General features: G+C 43.9%; 1 protein-coding gene across 1 annotated transcript; it reads left to right on the top strand.

Annotated features, from left to right (window-relative positions):
* Positions 1–811: 811 nt before the first annotated feature.
* On the top strand, positions 812–17323 carry LOC131692233 (probable G-protein coupled receptor Mth-like 14). Its single transcript, XM_058979158.1, has 6 exons — positions 812–1823; positions 15219–15861; positions 15930–16023; positions 16140–16261; positions 16385–16610; positions 16682–17323. The coding sequence occupies exons 1-6, from the start codon at positions 1371–1373 to the stop codon at positions 16989–16991; spliced, it is 1848 nt and encodes a 615-aa protein (XP_058835141.1). The 5' UTR covers positions 812–1370; the 3' UTR covers positions 16992–17323.
* The last annotated feature ends 5941 nt before the right edge of the window (positions 17324–23264 follow it).

Here is a 23264-nt window from a genome sequence, read left to right as displayed (position 1 = left end):
AGTTTCTACAATTCTTAGAGATGTAAAAGTAGGTAATCTTCGACAAGTTATCCCAGTTTTATATTTTGACGATGACTTCTTCAGCGAAATAGTAAAGGTAGCATCGCAGGTTGCGATTCCATTCACAGAATCATCGAAGAAGTGAACAATTTAACTAAGTTCGAAGAGAAGAAAAAGGCGCAGATATCGTAATTACTTTTGTTTGTTTCCAGAATTAGCATGAAACCAGTAATCTGAAAAGTAAACAAAATTAAACAAATGCCGAAACGGATAAATGATTTACATATTTATGATTGTCTTGTGACGGCATTAGTTAGATTATGACGATACGAGCCATCATTTAAATTAAACTATTAATATACCGCTTTCAATTGAGTTCATCTTTACTCCACCACCAGTTAGAAAAAAATACCAATGAGTGATGTTAATGCTTCTTCTATTTATTTGAGCAGACGTAGTTACGTCGACTGAATACTTCAGGTGCTCGAGAGTTCTTAACTTGTGCTATAACCCGTGACAGAAATTTCATCTTCGATGAGAAGAGTCCGCACATCTCTGTCGATTGTTTTGCATTATTATCCTTTGTGTCACGTAAGCGTAAAGTGTATCCTGCTAAGCTCCACTTCCTCTCCATCACAGCAGTGGCCCCACAGGAAATTCGAGCAGTTTGCCCAATCCCAGCTCTATATTTTCGGACCCTGTTCTCTTATCAACTGCTAGCCAATGATAAGCAACTATTTATCGCAGCTACGTACCTATTGATAATAATCGGGAGGTGCCGCAAACGACTGTTACACTCGTGGTCGCTAGGAACGCAAGGTTCTCCAGATAGCGTTTACGTGTCGAAGCGGCAGCAGGCAGCGAAAGCAAGTTCTCGGTGATCTACACGCTTTTCGAATGGTCAACGGTCGTCGGTTCTTTTAACTGTCTCGGTGATTTGGATCCGCAATTACATCATTGCTTGCACGCTGTGAGCTCACCTGGTGAAATATGTGAAAAGAATGTGCCATACTTTCAGCGGGAGCGCAGGCGAGAAATTGTTTGCTGCAAATTTCGTAACATTTCGTTGCAAATTTTACACTGATTTCGCGTGTCATAATTTAAACGCATGGTCAGTTCTGGGTGTTGCGATCGACAAATTATAGAACCGTTTTCGGGTAACTTATGGTATTTGCTCTTTTCAAGTAATCGGAATTTGATAATAGTGTTATCTGACTGAACTGACCGGGGACGTACAAAAAGGCGCGCTTTGTGACAATACAAACCGGTCGGTGTGTGGAAACGAAGAATTACTTAAGAATATTGGTGAGTTGGCTATCGTTGACAAACAGTGAAAGAGGTGTGAATTGATTTCGAAGCCGGTCCTTAGAATGACACCGTTGATCATTGTACTACTGTTGATAAGAGGTGACTCGGCATTGCCAGAGCTAAAGGAAGGGAGTGGCGACTACGAAGCGATAGATTCGGCACATTTACCTTCTTCCCGTCCAATTCCTTCGGATGACGAGGTGCTGGATCCTATCCTTTCCGAGGATGGTCTTTATCCGGAGGACGATGATGATTACGGCATCTATTCGGAGGAAACCAATTTGACGGCCAGAGTTCCCACTGATCATGTCGTCGGGGATAGAAAAAACACCAGCGGCTCTAGCCAAGGGTCGGTGGTGGAAGATGGATCGGATCAGTTAGATTTGCTAGAATCATTCGACGTTAGCTTGGGACCGTCAGAACCCACAAACGGCACGCTCGATCCCTTGCTGCTGGATATCGGGATAAGAAAAGTTGCTCCGGAAGAATTACCAAAGGATTGCAGTAATTACCAGGTAAGCGATTACGGAACAGCAAGTGTCACATGTGAAATTCGGAGGAAATTCGAAAACATATGTGATTCATATCATGCAGCCAACATTTGACGCACTGGTCAGCGCTAGTCACTGTTTATATTAGTCGATAGCAAATATTTCGCCGGGTGATAAGACATTGTGCCAAGTGATGTTCTTACATATGTATTTAGCATTGCGTACGAAGGTTGAACAAACAGTCAATTTTGTCGCGGTTGCGTCTAAAGTGAGTGCTTCAGTACTATTGGTGCTAGATTAGATAAATTGTAATCGAACTAGATGTTTCAAAAAAGCGGCGACATAACAATTCAGGTTGTTATGATTATCGCGCTTTCTTGCTTCCTCTTCTCATATCACAGACCAAAAACAAAAACCGGTGAACGTATTATACTGTGTACGTTCATTATGTTTATCTAGGCAGAATATATTTGTTGCGACTTCTAAATTTTACTGCAGTATGCACTCGAGGGATGCTCCAGTTATCATCGATTGATACTCCTGATAAAATTTAAAAAAATTGTGCGCTTTACTCGCTTAAAAAGAATAGATAGGTAATGGCAGAATCATAACCGTAGTGAAGTAGAGTACTGTTCTGTCGGTATTAATGGACGTTTACAAGCATCAGATTTTAATATAATATTTGGCAATGAAAAATATTCAAACACAATGTTTAGGTTCTCGTTTGGTAGCCCTGAAGACGACTTTTCATTCATTCGGCTGCATATTACTGGTACTCAATATGTCGTCTGCTATAGACACAGAACGAAACAAATTAATTCAAGTCACTATAATGTCGCCTGCTTAGTATACCGAAATCAACAAACAGTCCTGTAGGATAAGCTCCGCCCTGTCCAAACATCTAGCTACGAATTGTGTAGTGATACACAGATAAATAGTTGGCTAGGTCAAAAACAAATCCGACAGTATACTACAAGTCGATCAAACCATTCAAAGGGTAGGTTTTTCCCTCATAATCTGCTGATAGGCGAGAAGGTAGACTTCAGCATGGCCACTCATAGCCATCAAAGTCCGGCGGTGTCAGAAGTTAATCTTTGAGAGGCAATCAGAGATAATAACATCTTAAGCCAGAACTTGTCAACAGAAGCTAAAAATAGATAACGAGAGAGATATGACCGTGGCACAGAGGAGTAATCGGGGTCGATACCTGGCTATAATTATTTAATGCTGCTATTGCTTAATATGATCTAAAAATAGATAATAAGTTTTTGGTACAATTTAGCATCTATTCACCTACAATGGCAGAGGTCGATTTTCTATATCCTTTCGTAGAAATTTCGAAGGTGATCTGTGTGAACACTTTTGATTTTCCAGTTGCATAGACAGACGATCAATGGAAAAGGAAGAAGGGAAGAGATGTATGTGCACATATTCATAGAGATACATTTTTCTAACCACAGTATTTGGGCCTACAGCATTTCGAGGTATGCATCGGATGAGTTTGAATATCTTTTGGACAGACAGGAATCATGTTTTATAATACTGCTTCAGCAACTTTGCCGAATTTTGCCGTAAAAAGTAACATTTTTATCATTCAAATTTGGATAAAATGTAACAAATCAATATGTTTAAAGTAGATGCAAATATCACAATAGATCAAAACACTGGTCGCAGTGGTTAATGTACCCAACAAGGAAGCAGGTACAATAGACAACAACACTACTATTTTCAGTTAGTTTTAAGCTGAGGTTATACAAATGGTTGCGTTCAACCACGTTTGTAATAATATTGTCTTATTCACTACAGTCTTCATCACTAGGAAACGATATAGTTGGATGTATAATGAAAAATAATTATAAATCCAAATCGGTAGTGGAGTACATAACCAGGGCCAGCGGAAAGCATGGGTTGTATGTGTAGTACTACCCACTCAAAAATAACCGAGTGGGTAGTTACCCACTCGAAATGAACCATTTCGAACAATTTAGATGTGCAACGCATGTATCTCGTACTTGAAAACATCGATGTACCACAATTCCATTTGCATAAACGAACGTGACTTAATGTGAATGTAATGTAAGCGTGTGCATTGCGAAAAGGGAAAAAAATCATTACTAATGGACCCCTCATCCTATGCTTTCTACCCACTCAGGCGTAAAGTGTTTCGCCGTCCCTGTACATAACGCACCCAATTAGAAACTGAGAGAACGCACGTATCCAGAGAGAGAGAGAAAGCATACATTTGCTCAGTGTGTTCAATTAAAAGTAAAAATTTTCGTCAGCTTTGTTTAGTTATACCACAAATTCGTTGTCTTAATAATACCTAATCGGCACCGGCGGCAGTTATGGTATTTAATTACGCAACAAGGTACGGTCAAGGCAAAGTGTCACGTTTGCAGGCCCGTGAGCAGAAAATTCCCAAGGGGGGGGGAGTTGATTTTTTAACGTTTATTTTAAAAGATACGTATAGAAACCCTCAAACTTTGAAGATTTTTTCAGAGGCCTGGACCTAGTCTTGTGAACCAAACGACTCTGCTCAACAAATTGGGTAAATGTTTGCTATCGAAGGGAGTCATCAAAAGTCACCGCTGCATAGTGGTCGGAAACCCAAATAACGTGAACTTAATTCACTAGAGGCCAAACCATCGAATATATTCACAGGGTATCTTTGGACGAATTGTTCATAAAAAAATTCCCTACAACCTTTTTAAAAATTAAAATTAGGCATGGCTTACTACGATCAAATTAAAAAAAAATTAACTTTTCATGCTGACGAGGTAGAAAGTTGGTGTCTGCGACAAAGTTTTAGAAATCCTTGTAATAAAGAATTTCGTTGAACTAATTGAACTTGTAGGATTTAATGTTATCGATTTGTAAAGCGTTTTCTATGGCGACACCCTCAAATTTAGTTTTTTTTAAATAACTATTACCACTGTGACTTTTCGTGCAAACCGTGCTCCAGACAAATGTGGAGGCATTAAAACCACATAATATTGTTGGAGATTGTAAGTAAAAATACCCAAGTAAAAAACATTACAAAATGAGCCTAAAACCTTCCTATCTTTATTATGCGTAGGTCGGACATTGAAAATAGTGCCTGCACGTCCATTTTGGTTTGCACCTTTCTCTATTATACGCAGTTGAACTTGGTGTAAACAAATTTAAAATTCTTCAATAACTCTAAAACGAATGAGTATTTTTACAAGAGGTGCGCGCCGCCCCGCCGATTTCAGGTACAATTTTTATATGCAGTGTCCAACAATATTTTTACATGCAGTCTTCAACAATAATTTAATTTTGACATGTAGTCTTCAACAATATAATGTGGTTTTAATACCTCAACCAAACACAAATAAATTTGTATTTGCCTCAACATTTGTCTGGAACAATGTTTGCACGAAAAGTCACAGCAAAAAAAGCTATATTAAAAAGCTAAATTAAAGGGGTTTGCCTTTGAAAACGCTATATAAATCGATTGATTGGGGGGGGGGGGGGGATATTCTTACGACCAATTCCTCCAAAGATACCCTATGAATATATTCAATGGTTTGGCCTCTAGTGACGTTTTGGCATTTCCGGCCACTGTGCGTTGCCTGCTGGCTCGTGGTGGATTCGGATTGGTTTGTAGTAGTTGTTAAGCCAACCGACTAAACTTAAACCTCTTGTATCTCGTAATCCTCATCCATCCGGGGCAACCGTTAAGTACTGCTTTAGTAAGGATTGTGTTCTTGCTTATTTTGTTTTGTGTTAATCGTCATGTTTTTATCCATAGCTACTTTTCCTTACTTGCTGTCAAACCTTCGCGATATATCTCACCTGCTCAGCTCTGCTTCAAATATCGTACCCTGTTGAGACATGAACCGATCCGGGGGTGTCGACCGTAAGGATTTACATCTGTTTACAACCACCTTCGCCGGGTTTCTTATCGAAGCTTATCGAAACGTTAACCGATCCTTCAGTTCAGAGTAGCCGTCCAACTTGACATACATCCCTTTTCAGCCACCCTCGCAAAGTTTCGTCCTTGGTTTCTTCATTGACTTGTTTCTAGAGTGACTCAAATGACATTTTATGTGTCCAAACGGTTTGCAGTATATTTTTTTCCTGGACAGGAAGATAATAAATTTTTAAAAGTAATTCAAAACGCTCATGAGGGGGGGGGGGGTGTTGAACAACCAATATTTGAACAACCAATTTGTGAAAATATTCAACTGTTATGCAATTAAAAAGAGCAAGGGGTGGAGCTTATAGGCAACATGTTCATTTGTTCCGAATGAAGTACCAAGAATCTTAATAACAACAAAGATTGTTGCAATAATGCTAGCGATTGCTTTGAAAACAACTTTGTCGAAAGGAAATGAAACTTAATGTGTTTCATGAAATTGTTATGCAAACAAAGCATAAATATTGTGTTCACATTGAAATATGACAATATCATTAATGTGGGTGAAAATGTATAACCAATAAAAATGAATCGAGTAATTTTTGAAAATACTTTGATATTTTTAAAGGGCCTTAAAACAACGTTGATATAAACTCAATAAATTTTATACTTATTTTGTTAATTATTTAACGTAAACAAAGCACTGTGTTTAAATATGCTTTTTTCGAGAGTAATCAAAAATTTGAAGCATATTAATGATGAAAATTTTGGGTTCCGAGCAAAAAATCTATACATATTAACTGTTCGTCAGCAACTTTTATCGAGAAAGAGTTCATTATATCAATAAATATGGTGGTTGTTTGTATTTCTACTATGTTAAAAACTGAAGTTGAGTAAAAGTTTTATAAGTGTATCCAGAATCAAATTTGCTGACAAGTTGAATAATAATGTCAGCTCCAGTATTCGCGATGATGCTTGCAACAAAATTGTTTTAGCTGTGCAGTAGAGTCACAAACACGTTGCAAAAACATCAATAATATGTGTCAAAGTTGATTGTTTTAGAAAACATTAGCACTACAAATAAATAACTAAGATGTAACGTGCAGCAGCTGTGTTTCACACATGCAACAGTCATGTTTTTTGCAATTCTGTTGTCATTGTAATGCAACATATAACTTAGGTATATTGTTTTTCTAGAACATGTTGCAAGTGCTGCTTGGGATACAAATGTCTCATAACGAAGAATCCTCGGAAAACTCCGCTAGCGAATGACGGATCTCAATAGTAGCATGTCCGTAATAACCTACGAACTTGGAACTATTGAGAACCAGAGCTACAGGTCCAAAGCCCTGGTAAAGGAGGATGGTTGTGATGATCCGGGCCGCGGTCGTCACGTAAAGCAACAAAGGTCATAACCCCAAGTCCAAGGCGTGAAGCGACCCGTGCCGAGGGATGAGTGATCGAGGGGGTGAAAAAGATGCTCGATCGTTAACGGAACCTGTGGGGTACCTGGGCAACCCCCACAGTAAGCGTCCCTTACCAGGTTACTGCGAAGCTCTGGGGTGGCGGACCTTTCTTTCTCGCACTACTCGTAGGAACAAATATGAGCGAAGTGAACAAAAACAAACAAAAACCGGAGGTGCCGAACCCCTTTGCCAAAGGTGGTTTGGCGAGGTCTCCCTCCAGTGGGGAGGGTAGTGGAGCGACAGAGGCTGCATCCGACAGAACCAGTGACCCCCCAGCAGTGGTAGGAAATAGCCCTACCAACGTGCTGAGCAACTTAATAGCATCCTCGAGTTCACAAATACGAAACAAAACATCAGCAAGGATCTGAAACAGAGCCTGCTGGTGCTCCGAAAAGCTGTTCGAGTCGCAAGACAGGAACAGCAGGCTTACGTCAAGAGGGTAGAAGGCGGCTGAGTTCCCCTCGAAGGTCAGGGGTAAGCGCAAGACGGCGTCGAACTTGTAGCGTCCTAGGAAGTCACCAGGCGTGGGTGCAAAAAGTAACCCCAAACGACGTGTAACCGTGACGGCTAAACGCCGTTTAGTCGAGGTAAACCGGGGCACAAATGACCCCGCCGGGCAGAAAATAGACACCAGCAACCCGGCGCAACCGGGACAGGGGACGAAAACCCCTGGAAGCTGGTCAGTAGGAGGAAACCGACGCTGGACGCACCTCGACCCGCAAAGAAGGCCAAGGACAGAGGCGAGGCCTTGTGGTTAAAGACCGACAAGGACAAATATGCCGACATGCTAGTCAATGCGGGCGGCCGAAAGCCTCTCGGGCAAGACGTGCGTAGCGTGAGACGCACCAATACAGGCGAAATGCTCATGGTGCTGAAGCGAGGCGCACAATCTAGTGCAGTATATAAGGCCTTGGCCCAAGAGGTCCTGGGTGAAGGCGCCCAGGTGAGATCGTTAGGGACGGAAATGACTCTCCAGTGTAAGCAACTGCACGAGTTCACGACCGCAGATGATGTCGTCGCTGCCGTCACAGAGCAATGTGGCGCAGTAATTGAGCGGGCCTCTGTGCGCCTGAGAGCGGGACCCTCTGGCACGCAAGTAGCCTATTTCAGGCTACTGAAGCCTGTAACCAAGCTATGGGTGAGCCTTCGTGTCCCTTCGGTGAGGCCAATAAGAGGAAGCCGTGAACGTCACACAACTGAATCTTAACCATTGAGCAGCTGCCCAACAGCTGTTGTGGCAGTCGGTCTCGGAGTCGAGGACAGATGTCGCCCTCCTATCCGACCCGTACAACATCCCTGCCGACAACGGCAATTGGATGTCGGACGGGTCTGGGATGGCGGCAATCTGTACAACGGGACGGTTCCTGGTTCAAGAGGTAATATACTCCTCCGCCGAGCGTGTTTCGATTGCCAAGATCAATGGTGTGTTCTATTGTAGCTGTTTCACTCCATCAAGGTGGCCCATAGAACAGTTCAACCAGATGATCGACAGGCTCTCGTCAGACCTAGTGGGCCGGAAACCGGTAGTCATAGCGGGAGACTTCAACGCTTGGGCAGTAGAGTGGGGCAGCTGCTGTACAAATAGCAGGGGCCAAGCGCTACTGGACTCCGCTAGCGAATGACGGATCTCAATAGTGGCATGTCTGTAATAATATACGTATATGGAACTATTGAGAACCAGAGCTACAGATCCAAAGCCCTGGTAAAGGAGGATGGTTGTGATGATCTGGGCCGAGGTCACCACGTAAAGCAAGGTAGGTCATAACCCCAATTCCAAGGCGTGAAGCGACCCGTGCCGAGGGATGAGTGATCGAGGGGCTGAAAAAGATGCTCGATCGTTAACGGGGGTACCTGGGCAACCCCCACAGTAAGCGTCCCTTACCACGCTAATGCGGAGCTCTGGCGTGGCGGACATTTATTCTCGCGCGACTCGTGGGATTTGATATGAAGAGCAAAAATAAAAACAACAAACAATCGGAGGTGCCAAACCCCTTCGCTAGAGGTGGTTTGGCGAGGTCTCCCCCCGTGGGGAGAGTAGTGGAGCGATGACTGCTGCATCTGAAAGCACCAGTGACCCCCCAGCAGCGGTAGGAAATAGCCCTACCAACGCACCGGACGGGCCATTATTGGCGATGCGCAAAGTGGTGGAGCAGCTCGATGCAATAATCGAGTACACTAGCGCAAAGCAAAACATAAGCAAGGAGTTAAAACAGAGTCTCCTGGAACTCCGAAAAACTGTTCGTGTCGCAAGACAGAAACAGCAGGCTTATGCCAAGAGGGTGGAATGTCGGGAGAAGTCCGACAGAGAAACCCAGACAGTGGCCTCCAAGAGGGAGGGAAAAGAGAAGGTCGATACGGGCACTCAGACAGTGGCCTTCACCTTCTATGGAGCAGCCACGTCACTCGAAGCGGCGGCCGAGTTCCCCTCGAAGGGAAAAGGCAAGGGTAAGGGCAATCGCAAGACGTCTTCGAACGCGAAGCGCCCTAGGAAGTCGCCAGGTGAGGGTGCAAAAAACGACACCACACGGCGTGCAACCGTTAAGGCCAAACGCCGTCTGGCTGAGGTAAGCGAGGGCGAGAGTGACCTCGCTGAGCAGAGCGTTGGTACCAGCAACCCGGCGCGACCGGGGCAGGGGGATCCAAACCCCTGGACGGTGGTCACCAAGAAAAAGCCGCACCGATACCGGAGGTACCGCGGCCCGCGAAGAAGGCCAAGGACAGAGGCGAGGCCTTGTGGTTGAAAACCGACAAGGACAAATATGCCGATGTCCTAAAGTCGATGAAGGCGGCCGAAAGCCTTTCGGCCCTTGGGCAAGATGTGCGTAGCGTGAGACGTACCAACACGGGAGAAATGCTTCTGGTGCTGAAGCGAGGCGCACAATCTAGTGCGGTATACAAGGCCTTGGCCCAAGAGGTCCTTGGAGAGGGCGCCCAAGTCAGGTCGCTAGGGGCGGAAATGACTCTCCAGTGCAAGCATCTGGACGAGTTCACGACCGCAGAAGACGTCGTCGCAGCCGTTAAGGAACATTGCGACGTCACAATCGAGCGGGCCTCTGTGCGATTGAGAGATGGACCCTCTGGCACCCAAGTAGCCTACCTCAGGCTACTGAAGGCGGATGCCAAAAAGGTAACCGAGAAAGGGAAGCTGAAGATCGGCTGGTCGGTATGCCCTATTAGCATACCCCAGTCGCCTTCAGTGGATAGGTGCTATCGGTGCCTTGAGTCCGGCCACAAAGCCTACGAGTGCAAGGGCATAGATAGGAGCAAACTATGTCGTCGCTGCGGCGAGGAGGGACATAAAGAGCGGGGTTGCACTAAGGCACACAAGTGCCTTATCTGCACCGCTAAGAAGCAAGCCCATAAACATGCTATGGGTGGACCTTCGTGTCCCTTCGGTGAGTTAAATAAGAAGAAGCCGTGAACGTCACACAGCTAAATCTTAACCATTGTGCAGCAGCCCAACAGCTGCTGTGGCAGTCGGTCTCGGAGTCGAGGACAGATGTCGCCCTTTTATCAGACCCGTACCGTATCCCTGCCGGCAACGGCAATTGGGTGTCGGACGGGTCTGGAATGGTGGCAATCTGTACAACGGGACGGTTCCCGGTTCAAGAGGTAATACACTCCTCCGCCGAGGGTGTGGCGATTGCCAAGATCAATGGGGTGTTCTATTGCAGCTGCTACGCCCCACCAAGGTGGCCAATAGAACAGTTCAACCAGATGATCGACAGGCTCTCGTCGGACCTAGTGGGCCGGAAACCGGTAGTCATAGCGGGAGACTTTAACGCTTGGGCAGTGAAGTGGGGCAGCCGCTGTACAAATAGCAGGGGTCAAGCGCTTATGGAGGCGCTTGCGAAACTCGATACTGTGCTAGCTAATAATGGCTCCGCTAGTACATTCCGTAGAAACGGAGTGGAGGCGTGGATTGACGTAACATTCGCCAGCCCGAGTCTGGCTCCAGGCATGGAATGGAGGGTAGACGAAGGCTACACCCATAGCGATCATTTAGCAATCCGCTTTAGGATCAACTATGGTGTGCAGCATCCGAGGGCGGGAGATCCCTGTCAGGTACGCGGGTGGAAGTCCAATCACTTCGACAGCGAAGCTTTCACCGCGGCCCTGGGACTGGAGGCCAACACCGACAGTCTAAGCGGGGATGCGCTGGTAGCTGTTCTATCACGCGCGTGCGACGCCACTATGCCGAGAAAAACACTGCCAAGAAACGGTAGATGCCCGGTATACTGGTGGAGTGCCGAGATTGCAGCTCTACGGTCAGCCTGCCTCAGAGCTAGACGTAGGATGCAAAGAGCTCGCACCAAGGATGCAAGAGAGAACCGCCGTGAAGTGTTTCGAGCTGCGAAATTGGCCCTTAACAAGGCTATTAAAAGCAGCAAGAGAGCGTGTTTCGACAACCTGTGTGAGAGTGCCAACGCGAATCCGTGGGGTGACGCCTACAGGATTGTGATGGCCAAGACCAAAGGGGGCTCTTCACCCCCAGAACGGTCTCCGGACCGGTTGGCAACGATTATCGAAGTACTCTTCCCGTCTCGAGCCACAAGCCCCTGGCCACCTGCACTACGAGACAGTGCGGGCACGGCCGAAATGGTGGCTCCAGTGACGAATGAAGAACTACTCGCAGTGGCTAAATCCCTAGCAATGAACAAAGCTCCAGGGCCGGAAGGAGTTCCAAACAACGCTCTCAAGGCAGCGATCATAGCGAACCCGAACATGTTCAGGCTAGCTATGCAGAGATGCCTTGACGAGTGCCGTTTCCCCGATAGATGGAAAAGGCAGAAATTGGTGCTGTTGCCGAACCCCGGAAGCCACCAGGCGACCCATCGGCGTACAGACCAATCTGTCTGATCGACACGACTGGCAAACTGCTTGAGAGGATCATCCTCAACAGGCTAACCCCGTACGCGGAAGGTACGGACGGTCTGTCAAGCAACCAGTTTGGCTTTCGGAAGGGTAAGTCCACAGTGGACGCTCTCAACTCAGTGATAAATACTGCCGAGATAGCGATCCAACGGAAAAGGCGAGGTATTCGATACTGTGCGTTAGTGACACTTGACGTGAAGAACGCATTCAACAGCGCAAGCTGGGATGCCATCGCGCTCTCGTTACACCGGCTTAGCCTACCGGTGGGTCTGTACCGAATCCTGGAAAGTTACTTCCAAAATCGCGTACTGCTATACGAGACCGATGCCGGTCAGAAAAGGGTTCCGATTACTGCCAGAGTCCCGCAAGGCTCGATCCTAGGCCCGGTGCTATGGAACCTCATGTATGACGGGGTTCTGAGACTGAAGTTCCCTCCTGGGGTCAAGATCGTCGGCTTTGCTGACGACGTAACCTTGGAGGTCTACGGGGAGTCAATTCCTGAGGTAGAACTAACCGCAGAACACGCGATCAGCACGGTGGAGGAATGGATGAGCGCGAGAGGCCTGGAGCTCGCTCATCATAAGACGGAGGTAGTTATCGTCAACAACCGCAAGTCGGCACAACATGCAGTTATCCATGTGGGAGAAGTCGCGATCACTTCACAGCGAAGTCTGAAGTCTCTCGGAGTCATTATAGACGACAAGCTGACCTTCGGCAGCCATGTCGACTATATATGCAAGAGAGCGTCGACTGCTGTTGCGGCTCTATCGAGAATGATGTCCAACAGCTCAAAGGTGTGCGCCAGTAGACGTAGGTTACTGGCAGGCGTTGCCGTATCTATCCTCAGGTACGACGGCCCGTCATGGTCAAGAGCACTGAGGGTAACCAGTTACCTACAGAAACTGGAGAGCACCTACGCGTGATGTGCCTCAGAGTGATATCTGCCTACCGCACGGTATCACACGATGCATCCTGCGTGATAGCGAGCATGATGCCAGTCGGGCTGGTCATTCGGGAAGATGAGGAGTGCTTTGAGCTGCGTGGCACTAGAGGAGCCCACGAGCGCACCAGGATGGTTTCGGCCGTCAGATGGCAGCGTGAGTGGGATCGAAAGGTTGGTGGACCCACCGGCTGATACCTAACATACCGAGCTGGGTGGGAGGTCCCCGTCTGCCCTGACTGCCCAGGTGTTGACGAAACTGCCGAGCACATACTGTTCGTATGTCCTCGCTTCGACGTCGAAAGGAGAGCAATGTTTGACGTCTGTGGCTGGGACACAACCCCTGAACCCTTATTCAGCGGATGTGTCAAACGGTGGAGAAGTGGAACGCAGTCACGACTGCAACCACCCAGATTGTCTGTAGGCTACAGGTAATTTGGCGCACCGAGCAACAGACGACGGGCATGACTAACTAGTGATTGGATAGTTGGAGCGGAAACGACCGAGCGCGAAAAAGAGAGTGAATGGTCTGTTCATGCTGAGGAAGGTTTGGCGCAGCGACTGGCAACCGCGTCAGGGGTAAACCCAGCCACCCCGAAGCAAGGCAGAAGAGTGAGTGAATAGGCGTATATATGGACTGCCTCATGCCAAGATGGGAGGGTCGTAGCGTAATATGTTGGGACTTCGCTATTGATACCTCGTGGCGTGGCAGAGGAGTGAAGGGTGAGCACAAAAGTAAGCCTCACATGGTACGAAAAAGATGAGCACACAAATAAGCCTCGCATGGAGTGTTAGAGAGTGAATCAAGGTGTGACAGAGCGAACACCCAAGTAAGTCTCACACAGAATGTATGAACGCGTGAGCGAGAGTTAGTGAGTACATCAAGAACAGCCAGTAATACCGAGAGGTAGTCCTTGGGGAGAACAATGGCGGAGCACAATGGAGTTTAGTCGGTATTACCTTGTCATGATGGAGTCCGACACTCCAGTACACTCCGGGTGGTAGCTTGGCATCTACTAATGCACGTGTAGGGGAGAGTGGGTACGCTTGATCCCACTTTTGTTTTTTTCTCATAACTTTTCAATGAAATAAAAATTTTAATTGCAAAGTTCGCCAGCTTGTTAGAGCTATGAATTATGTTTAAATCCGAATACTATGTCCTGTCAGTAATATGAACAGCCTTGAAAATCATGTCAAAATGAGGTTTTTGTAAAAACGTGTGGTAACTTGATCCCCCGCCTACTAGGGCTAAAGAAATAAAGCATACTATGACTTATAGGCTCGAAAAATTCGGTTACCGGTTGCCGTAATTTCGGAAAAAAAGTAATGGTCATCATCAAGTTTTGTCATGTACTGAAGGGATCTTTTTTATAATGTCAACCATACTGATGATGATTTCCGCTATTTTGTTATCAACAAAAGTCGCCGCCTTGGATTACGAAATCGCTTGATTCAATGATTTAATACTTTGCACTTTGTTACGCCTATTCCTAGACAATACAACGCACTTTTGAAATATCCAAATAAGTGACAGATGTTCCAAGCATTCACTTTAAATCTTCCGTTAGGTGAATCAATAAAATGGGATTCTGAGTCACTTCAATTATAGTGACACAGTTAGGTGAGCTGACGGTCAGAACACTAATGCCTTGGCTGTTTGCTTGCGAACACAAGCACTGTGCCGTTTTGGATATAGCGGCTATCTGTGGGACCTTGTCGGTCTGCCAGATATTGATGCGCCGAATTTGAAACGTTAGTCCTTGACTTACTAAAACCAAAAGAATAGTTCAAAAACTATTTTTCACATGCAGAAAAACATTTAGCTGGCTAAAACACAAAGAAAAAACATAGATAGGAGAACATTTTCTTGTAAACTAGTATATAAGCCAATAAAGCATTTAGTATATTTGATTTCATGAAGATAAGTTTTCACGTACTTCGTTATCAAAGCCCAATCGATCAATCTGTCCTTCGTAATATCGTTTGACAAGGAATCAAACTTCCCTGATTGATGCAATTATCATGTGCTCACTCGTAGGTCTAATTGCGCTCATAAATTTTTAATAGGTTCAAAATCGAATCTTCAGAATCTATTTCTATTTAGGGTCGGAAATGTGAAAATCTAATTAAAACACGTTTGAACACGACGCTCACAATGAAATGTACCGATAATTTATCAGAAGGTGCCCACCAAACCAACACATCAATAGAATGCCCCATTTTAATTATCGCTCCTTTGTTTCTCCCGCCGCGTGCAGAAATTATCAGCGCAGCCACGCTTCACGAATGCCACCTTCAACGTTATCAGAAAGTGCTGCCCACGGGGAGAAAGCTTCCAGATGGGCGATAAAAGTCACCATGCCGCGCAGTGTAAGCCCGGCGAACCGTGGGGTCCGTTCCAGGTGCATGCGATTAGTGCCCAGTTCTACGATGGATGCATCGAAGATTTGGAAGAACCCTCGCTCGGTTTGGGGTTGATCTACGGGAATCCGTGTGCCGTCGAGGGTGGCCTGGTCCGATTCGGCGAAGATACTAGGGATGATTTGTTTGTGATACAGAACGGATCGTTGCTAGTGATCAACGAGCTGGTGGAGGAATTTGACATTTACCACGGCTACTGTTTAGATGTGGATCGAAAGAGTGGATCGCTGAATGCGTACGTGTGTCCCTCGGAGATACGAATCGGAGGGGATATCTTCAAGGGCCAGATGGTGGCGTTGGCATTATGTTTGATTTTTGCCATCCCGCTACTGCTGGCGACAGCTTACTTCTATGTCGAGATTCCGGAGTTTGACGATATCCACGGGAAGGCACTGTCGCTGAATTGCATCAACTTTGCTATCGCTTTGCTGTTGGAGAGCATCTTTCAGCATAAGAGCAAAGGTCACGGTTCCACTGACGGTTCGTTGACCGGAACTGATTTGTATGCTAATTGACGGATCGCATTAACCGGTGCATTTTATTTCTAGACACGATTGTGCTTGCCAATTATGCTGAGTATTTTATTCTGGCCACGTTCTTCTGGCTGCTGGTGAATTGCATGAATAACTGCATTCATGCTTGGTAAGTTTTTTTTTCTAGCGAAATCGTAAATTTATGTTTTATGTCACGTTGTTGTGTTCTCTGCATTAACCTCACCATTTGCTATTATTTCACACATTCTTCGTTTCAAATTGCAGGTATTTTCTACCGAAAGGAATTCAGATTCATATGGGTGGCGAAAAGCGGACGTTTGCCCTATATGCTGCTTTTGCACAACTGGTTCCATTGACTATCATTTTGCTGAATCCACCAAACGGGGGTGAGTAATTGGATCATTTGGTAGTAAACTATTTGCTTTTTACGGCAAATGTATGTATTTTCTGGCGAAATTCTATAAAACCTGAATGATCCCAATTATTTCAAATCTCATTTGTTCTCTCAGATCCTGCCGGTTTAAAGCACTACTTCTTTATTCCAATCATCGTCATAATTGTGCTGAACATGCTCAGCTTTATCATCACGTTCTGGGGTTTCGAGCGGGTCAGCGACATTCTGATTCAGCACTATATTCTCCGGGGTCGGCTCAGTACCGGTGGCGAGGCAGCGGATGCCGTTCTGGCACAGCTTCCCGACATTCGGGCGGCGGATGTCGAAAGAGTCAAATATATGTGAGTGATGACGAAGTGATTTCCCATCTGATATAAAAAAGTGTAAACAACATAACACATTTTTCTTCCAGGACCAAATACACCGCCATGCTGTTTGTGGTAATGGCCGGCGTTTGGAGCATCACTATTGGCACCTACTACAGTACGAGGACAATCCCGATTCTGTATGATATCCTGTTTGGACTGCAGGGAATTCTTATCTTCATCATTTTCATCTGCCTGCCGAGACCATTTCGAACGGTGAAGGCATGGTTCCAGCAGAAGCAAATCTGTGGCTGCCGGGAGGATCCGGATGCCGTCAATCTGAGGAGGCGGACAACCTACCGGTCGAAGAATGGAACCAGAGAAGTGGTTCCGTTAAATAATGTGACATCGTCGTAAATAGAATAGGTTTTGAAAGTGCGAAGCTTTCTTCTTAACTGTCGTTCGAATTTCAGTATTTAGCTGTAAGGCCAGTAAATGTAATATTATTACAAATCGATGTAAGATAGTTACCAGTAATAGTCGTAAGACAAACGAATGGAGTAATTGATGGATCCGCAACTTAGATTCCTAATTTGGCTTATCTATAGTAACAGCGAAGTTCTCATAGGACACGGAAAATTGCACAAGTAAAATTGTGCTCTAAAAAGTTGCCTTTTACTGTATTCTATTGAAACTTGTAGGAAAAGAATCAATCAAAGGAAGTAATCAATAAGTTATGATTTGTGTAATTTATAACTTAACTTATTTTTCCACCGAAAAATCCGAAGTTTATTTTTCACTCCACCCAAGGAATTTTGAGCGTCAATTGTTCGCACTTGTTAAATAAATTTATTTCCCACGGTTCATTATAGTAGCTTGACTGAGCCGTGGACCTTTTATTTTCAATGTGTAAAAAAAAAACAAATAAATCGTTTTCATATTCGTCAGCAAACCAGAGCTTCTGTTTTTGCTTCCCGGGACAAGTCAGTTTCCTAGACGTTCACATATATCGTGTGAATTGTTTGGATTTTGTTTGTGTCCAACTAGTGCTAATTTGGATACTAATTTAGATATATCGTCTAACTAGACAGTTGGTGCTAGTTACTGACGAAATGAATTCGAATCACAATAAAAAAAACTTAACAAATAAATCGAACATTTAGGTATGCCCATCAGACTTTTTGCTTTGTTAATTTGCGTGGAGGTCTTTCTAGGTGGAGATTTTGTGGTACTGGCTGTTGGTTTGGAAATGGTAGGCGCTGTACAATGGACGGCAACACTGTGTGTTTTATTGTTTCGACAATCGTTGTCTCCTGTGCAGCAACTATAGTTGTTTGTGATTTAGTTGATGCTGTGGAAGGCTATGTGGTAGATTTTCTAACAGTGACAGTGACTCCGTGACTTCGCTACAGCATTTTTCGTAGTATGTGGTTTTAGTACAGAACTAGCACGTAAAGGTCTTCTTGTATGCATAATGTGGGCTGAGACTTGGTAATGCCATCTTTTTAGTGTTGTAAGCTCAGGTAAGCAATAGTAGTTTTTGTCATCCGCTTTCTAACGATAAAACCCTGTGACAAAAGCACACGAAACAGTTGATAGTAGGGTAGATGCTCTTCAATTCATCTTAGCCCCTCCATTCATCTAACTTTCTAAAAATTCATCTTCAAACACGAAATACAACAACTGAACTACTTTCTCGTACAGCATACCATCATGTCAACTAAGCAAAGAACCAAGCAATAGTATTATAAATTTGAGTGATTTGAACAGAAATTAAAGTTGCCCACGCTCCATGCCAGTGCCAGTTGATTTGGCCACAATCTACAATTTCGTTAACTTGGAGTGCAAGTAGTTTGGAGTTTCGCGATGTGTTAGTAAAATTTAGCTCTGTTGCTTCTCTTGCTTCGAATCCACTTCTATAGATGAAGAGCAAATTTCAAAATCAAATAGTAGGTATAACGCTACATACATACATCTTTAAAATCATGTGTAGGTTTTTTAATGCACGATGAAAAAATCCGTCATTGGTTTCCGAGCTCTCGAGCGAAACAGATCGTTTTCTTGTGCCGTGCATCGTATGTATAGTATATGTCACCAGCGATGTTCAACCATTGTTTTTTTTTTTGGTTCAATGTATTCCTACCGATTAGTTGTTTACATAAATCGCTCCAACTATTTTTGCTTTTTGACGAGACTTGTGAAATTTTTATCGTTGTTTATCGTTCTAATCGACTGAGAATTTTGTTTTTAACATTGTTATTGTGCAGTGTGAAAGTGCCTCTTGTTTGCTTTTGTGTTGCGAAAAAAACAGCGAAGAACAATTGAGTGAGCATCTGTGACTTAACCACCAAAACTTTCCGCCGAATGCAGCGCCATCTATATTTCATTGTTCGCATTCTCAGATCGGCAGGCATTATGGCAAGTGCATGCGATCACTGCGCGAAAAGCGTCAAATCAGATAACGACTTTATCGAATGCATGGGTTTTTGCAAAAATGTGGTGCATATGCAATGCGAGAAACAACTTAACAAGCCGTTTTTGAAAAAAAAAAAAAAACTTGCGGAAAACATGAATTTATTTTGGATGTGCAATGAATGTGTCACGTTGATGAAGTTTGCTCGCTTTCGCGACACCGTTTCTTCGCTTGGATGTGTTATCGGTGCTATCGCTGGAAAAGCGGTTGATGTCTGTGCTGAACTAAAGGCCGAGATATCCAAAAATTACCAGCGAATTCCACGCCTCGCTAGAAAAGTTTCAACAGTTACTCCAGTCCGGCCAAACTCCGGTTCCTCTCGACCACCTAAGAAACGTCGTCGCGAGGATGGCCCTGATCCGAGCAATATTCTTGTTGGTGGTCGAAAGCTAGTCGATTTTAGCAACATTGTTACGGTTCCACTGGTTCGACGAGGAGTGCAGAGCGTTTTTGGAGGAGAAGAATGCAGCGCGAGCGGTCATGCTGCAGCATGTAACCCGACAGAATCTGGAACGATACAAACAAAAGCGGAGGCAGCAAACATACCTCTTCCGGGAGAAAAAACGCCGCCTGGAAGATGCGGAGTGCGAGGAAATGGAACTGCTGAGCCGTTCTCAAGATACACGGAAGTTCTACCAGAAGCTCAACGCATCCCGCAAAGGCTTCCTACCGCAAGCCGAAATATGTAAGGATAAGGACGGGAGCCTGCTGACGGACAACCGTGAGGTGATCGAAAGGTGGAAGCAGCACTTCGACGAGCACCTGAACGGCGATGAGAATGTAGGTACAGATGACCAAGGCAACGGAGGATTTGACTACGTCAGTGCAGTTGAGAACGGGAATGAACCAACTCCCACGTTGAGGGAAGTTAAGGATGCCATCCAACAGCTCAATAACAATAAAGCAGCTGTCAAAGATGGTTTCGCAGCAGAGCTCATCAAGTTGGGCCCGGAAAAGTTGGCTACTTGTCTGCACCAGTTAGTAGTCAGGATATGTGAAACCGAACAGCTACCGGAGGAGTGGAAAGAAGGGGTGATCTGCCCCATTCACAAGAAAGGCGACCATTTGGAGTGTGAGAACTTCCGAGCGATCACCATTTTGAATGCCGCCTACAAAGTGCTATCCCAGATCATCTTCCGTCGTCTATCATCTAAAGTAAATGAGTTCGTGGGAAGTTATCAAGCCGGCTTCATCGATGGCCGACAACGGACCAGATATTCACCGTACGGCAAATCCTCCAGAAATGCCGTGAATACCAAGTCCCAACGCATCCCCTGTTCTTCGATTTTAAGGCGACATACGACAGTATCGACCGCGCAGAGCTATGGAAAATCATAGACGAAAACAGCTTTCCCGGGAAGCTGTCATGTCTGATCAAAGCAACGATGGACGATGTACAAAACAGCGTAATGATTTCGGGTGAACTTGTCACACTGTGGAGTTGTGTGGAATAGACATTCTCATCACAACACGGAGGAAATATATTTTATGCTTCTGGTTGCACAGCCAAAACGAACCCTCAAGAGCGAAATATCAAACTTAACGAAACCATATAACTATGGTCGTCACTCTCGCACACAAATACTATTGAAGCAGCAAGCCGCAGCTCATCCAACCGCACAAACTGCTAACAATCATCACTTTTCGTAGTGCTTCGAAACGCTCCGCATCATAGCCACGAGATCTGCTGTCCAATACTCAGCGTAAATCAGCGTGGTTGGAAAAAATTTAATCGAAGTCAAGGTAAATTATTTTTCATTGTGCCGAGCACGACCATCTTAACTCACGAAAATTCACTCCATGCAGAGATCGCGCACAAGCACGCGAAGGAACTAAAAGCCGCTACAAAACGCCAGCACAAGCGTCGGTTGAGCCACCATTTTGCTACCACGAGGTGAATTATCCGGCCCAAGCAACCTCCCAATTGAACTAATGTAATTAATTCCCAACAGCAGACGCTATTTCGCAGCAACATATCACCAGGGCAGGAAAATTTCGAAAAATGAATTGATTGCTGTTCGAAGCTTCACGAAGCACCTTCTCAAGCATACCACATGCAATCGATGAGTTTGACACAATCGCTGCGAACATTTAGGGGTAAAACTTATCTCTGCTCGGACGAAGTGAGCTTCGCATCTAGTTCGCTCTTTACAATGTTCGAAAAAGTTCACATTAACCTTAGAAGCACACATCGTCGAACACGAGGTAAGCTCTTGGCTCGTGGTTTTTGCGTTTTTGGAACATTTCCACAGAGTTTCGAAGCGATATTCGGTGAACACATATAAAACGAATGCCTCGTTTATTTGAGAATCGCGAACATCGAAGTTTTATATCGCTTCAAGCATCAGCATCATGAGGCCACCGCGAACATGTTCGCTACGTGACTATCTGTCTTAAAATCATAAACTGTAAATCTTATTTTGAGTATAAATAAAATGGATTATTTTAAGATTATAATTTAGGATTTGGGGATTAGGTGCGTCGCATACCTTACCAATTTATGAGCCACGAGTTTGAATGAGCGTAGTGGTAGTGAAATTCAAATTCTTTTTTTCGGAATACAATTATGTTTACTAGCTACTTTGATTGCAAACTCGTCTTTTCTTCTTCAATCGGAGTATATTTTCCCTGCCAAGGAGTTTAGGTGAAGATGTATAAAGTATGTTTGAGGGGGTAAGGGTTTCAGCGTGAAAAAATGTTTTTTGGTGAAATGACTCTTTTGGATGAAATGATACATTATAATGTACAAAAGTTTTGATCAATTCGCTTCGCCCAAATTTCTAAAAAAAATCGCAAATAGTGTTTTTTAACGCTAAAACCATTACCCCTCTCTTAATAATCTCCCTATCTAAAACAAATTCTTCCTAAAAAGAACAATTTTCGGATGGAATCTCACTGCTGACGTCCGAGTTCAGTTAGACGGCGAACTTCAGTTATTTGCATCCACTGAGGGGTAGTTAGGCGTAGTCCGTTGGCCTTTGTTTTCAACTTGTTGCGGTTTCTAACGTTCTTGCGCAACATTCCTAAATCGGCTAGTCATATTCACTCAATAATATGCGATGATTTGTGTGTTAAACGTTATTTTTAATTTTACCAAATGAATTTATTAACAAATACCTACATACTTGAATCCATTATTATTGTCATTAATTGAATTATAATTTCTTGGCATCTGTACCAAACCAAGAGAAAAGCTTCCAAATGATTTTTATAATATTGTTTTATAAGTTTATTGGTTGATTACCTAATCACAAGAGACAAAATATTTATTTTCAAACATTTTCGACAGAATCTGTTCACTTAATAAATGAAGTGTCAAACTTATTACATGTTCCACTTTTATGAAATTTATTTCCTGACTCCTGTACATGTGTTTTGTGATAAATAATGAGAAGGATATTCCAACTTGTTTGTATTGTATTTGTTAACTAATTACTGATGGAGAAACGCAAAGAACTTACAAACAATGTTCTAGTGATTTTTTTTGTTGGAAATCCAAAAACAATTCTGAAAAGGACAAAATTTGGTTTATCTTCTCCATGATGTAATCTTCCCTTATTTGACTTTTACTAATAAAAAATAAAAGAAAGAAATCTTTAGGGCCCCCTGTATTTTTTTTTTTGAATCAGTTATAGCCGAAATGCTTTATGTAAGGGAAATCTCGGAAAATGAGAAGCGAAATAAATGAAAGTCGTTCTAAACTCGAACTTTTTCGAATACTGTCTTTCCATTATTATTCGCTTTTTGTCGCATTCCATATTTTGATATATTATTTTGAAGACCCATATTTAAGATCAATACAATAGTAATTCTTCAAAAGGGCTAATGAGACTTTTGTAAACAAACTTATTTCGCTCATTTTTCCGCTGCAGAGTTGAGTTTTATGAAAAATACACATGAATCAACATCTTTGCCCTTGGTAGAATCGATTTCAAATGTTTTCTGTGTTGAAATGATAACAAATTAAGAGAAATTAGCAAAACAAAAGTTTGTTCACAAATCTTATTAGCCCTATTCAAATGTTGATATGGAATAATAAAATCAATCAAGATCAATTTCGATTTTTTTTTTAATTTTGCGGTGGTGTAATCCCTTAAGTGGTTGATTTAACGGCTTCTTTCAAAATTTATCGAACCTACTCCCATTCGTTCATTCGTTAGAGTAGTTTATGTTAAAGAGAGTGTACTAAATTAATAGGAGCACTTAAATTTAGGAAG

Source organism: Topomyia yanbarensis, chromosome 3 (genome assembly GCF_030247195.1).
Source record: "Topomyia yanbarensis strain Yona2022 chromosome 3, ASM3024719v1, whole genome shotgun sequence".
Lineage (NCBI taxonomy): Eukaryota > Metazoa > Arthropoda > Insecta > Diptera > Culicidae > Topomyia > Topomyia yanbarensis.
The sequence above is the reverse complement of the archived record's forward strand: the minus strand, read 5'-3'. Positions and strand labels throughout refer to the sequence as shown.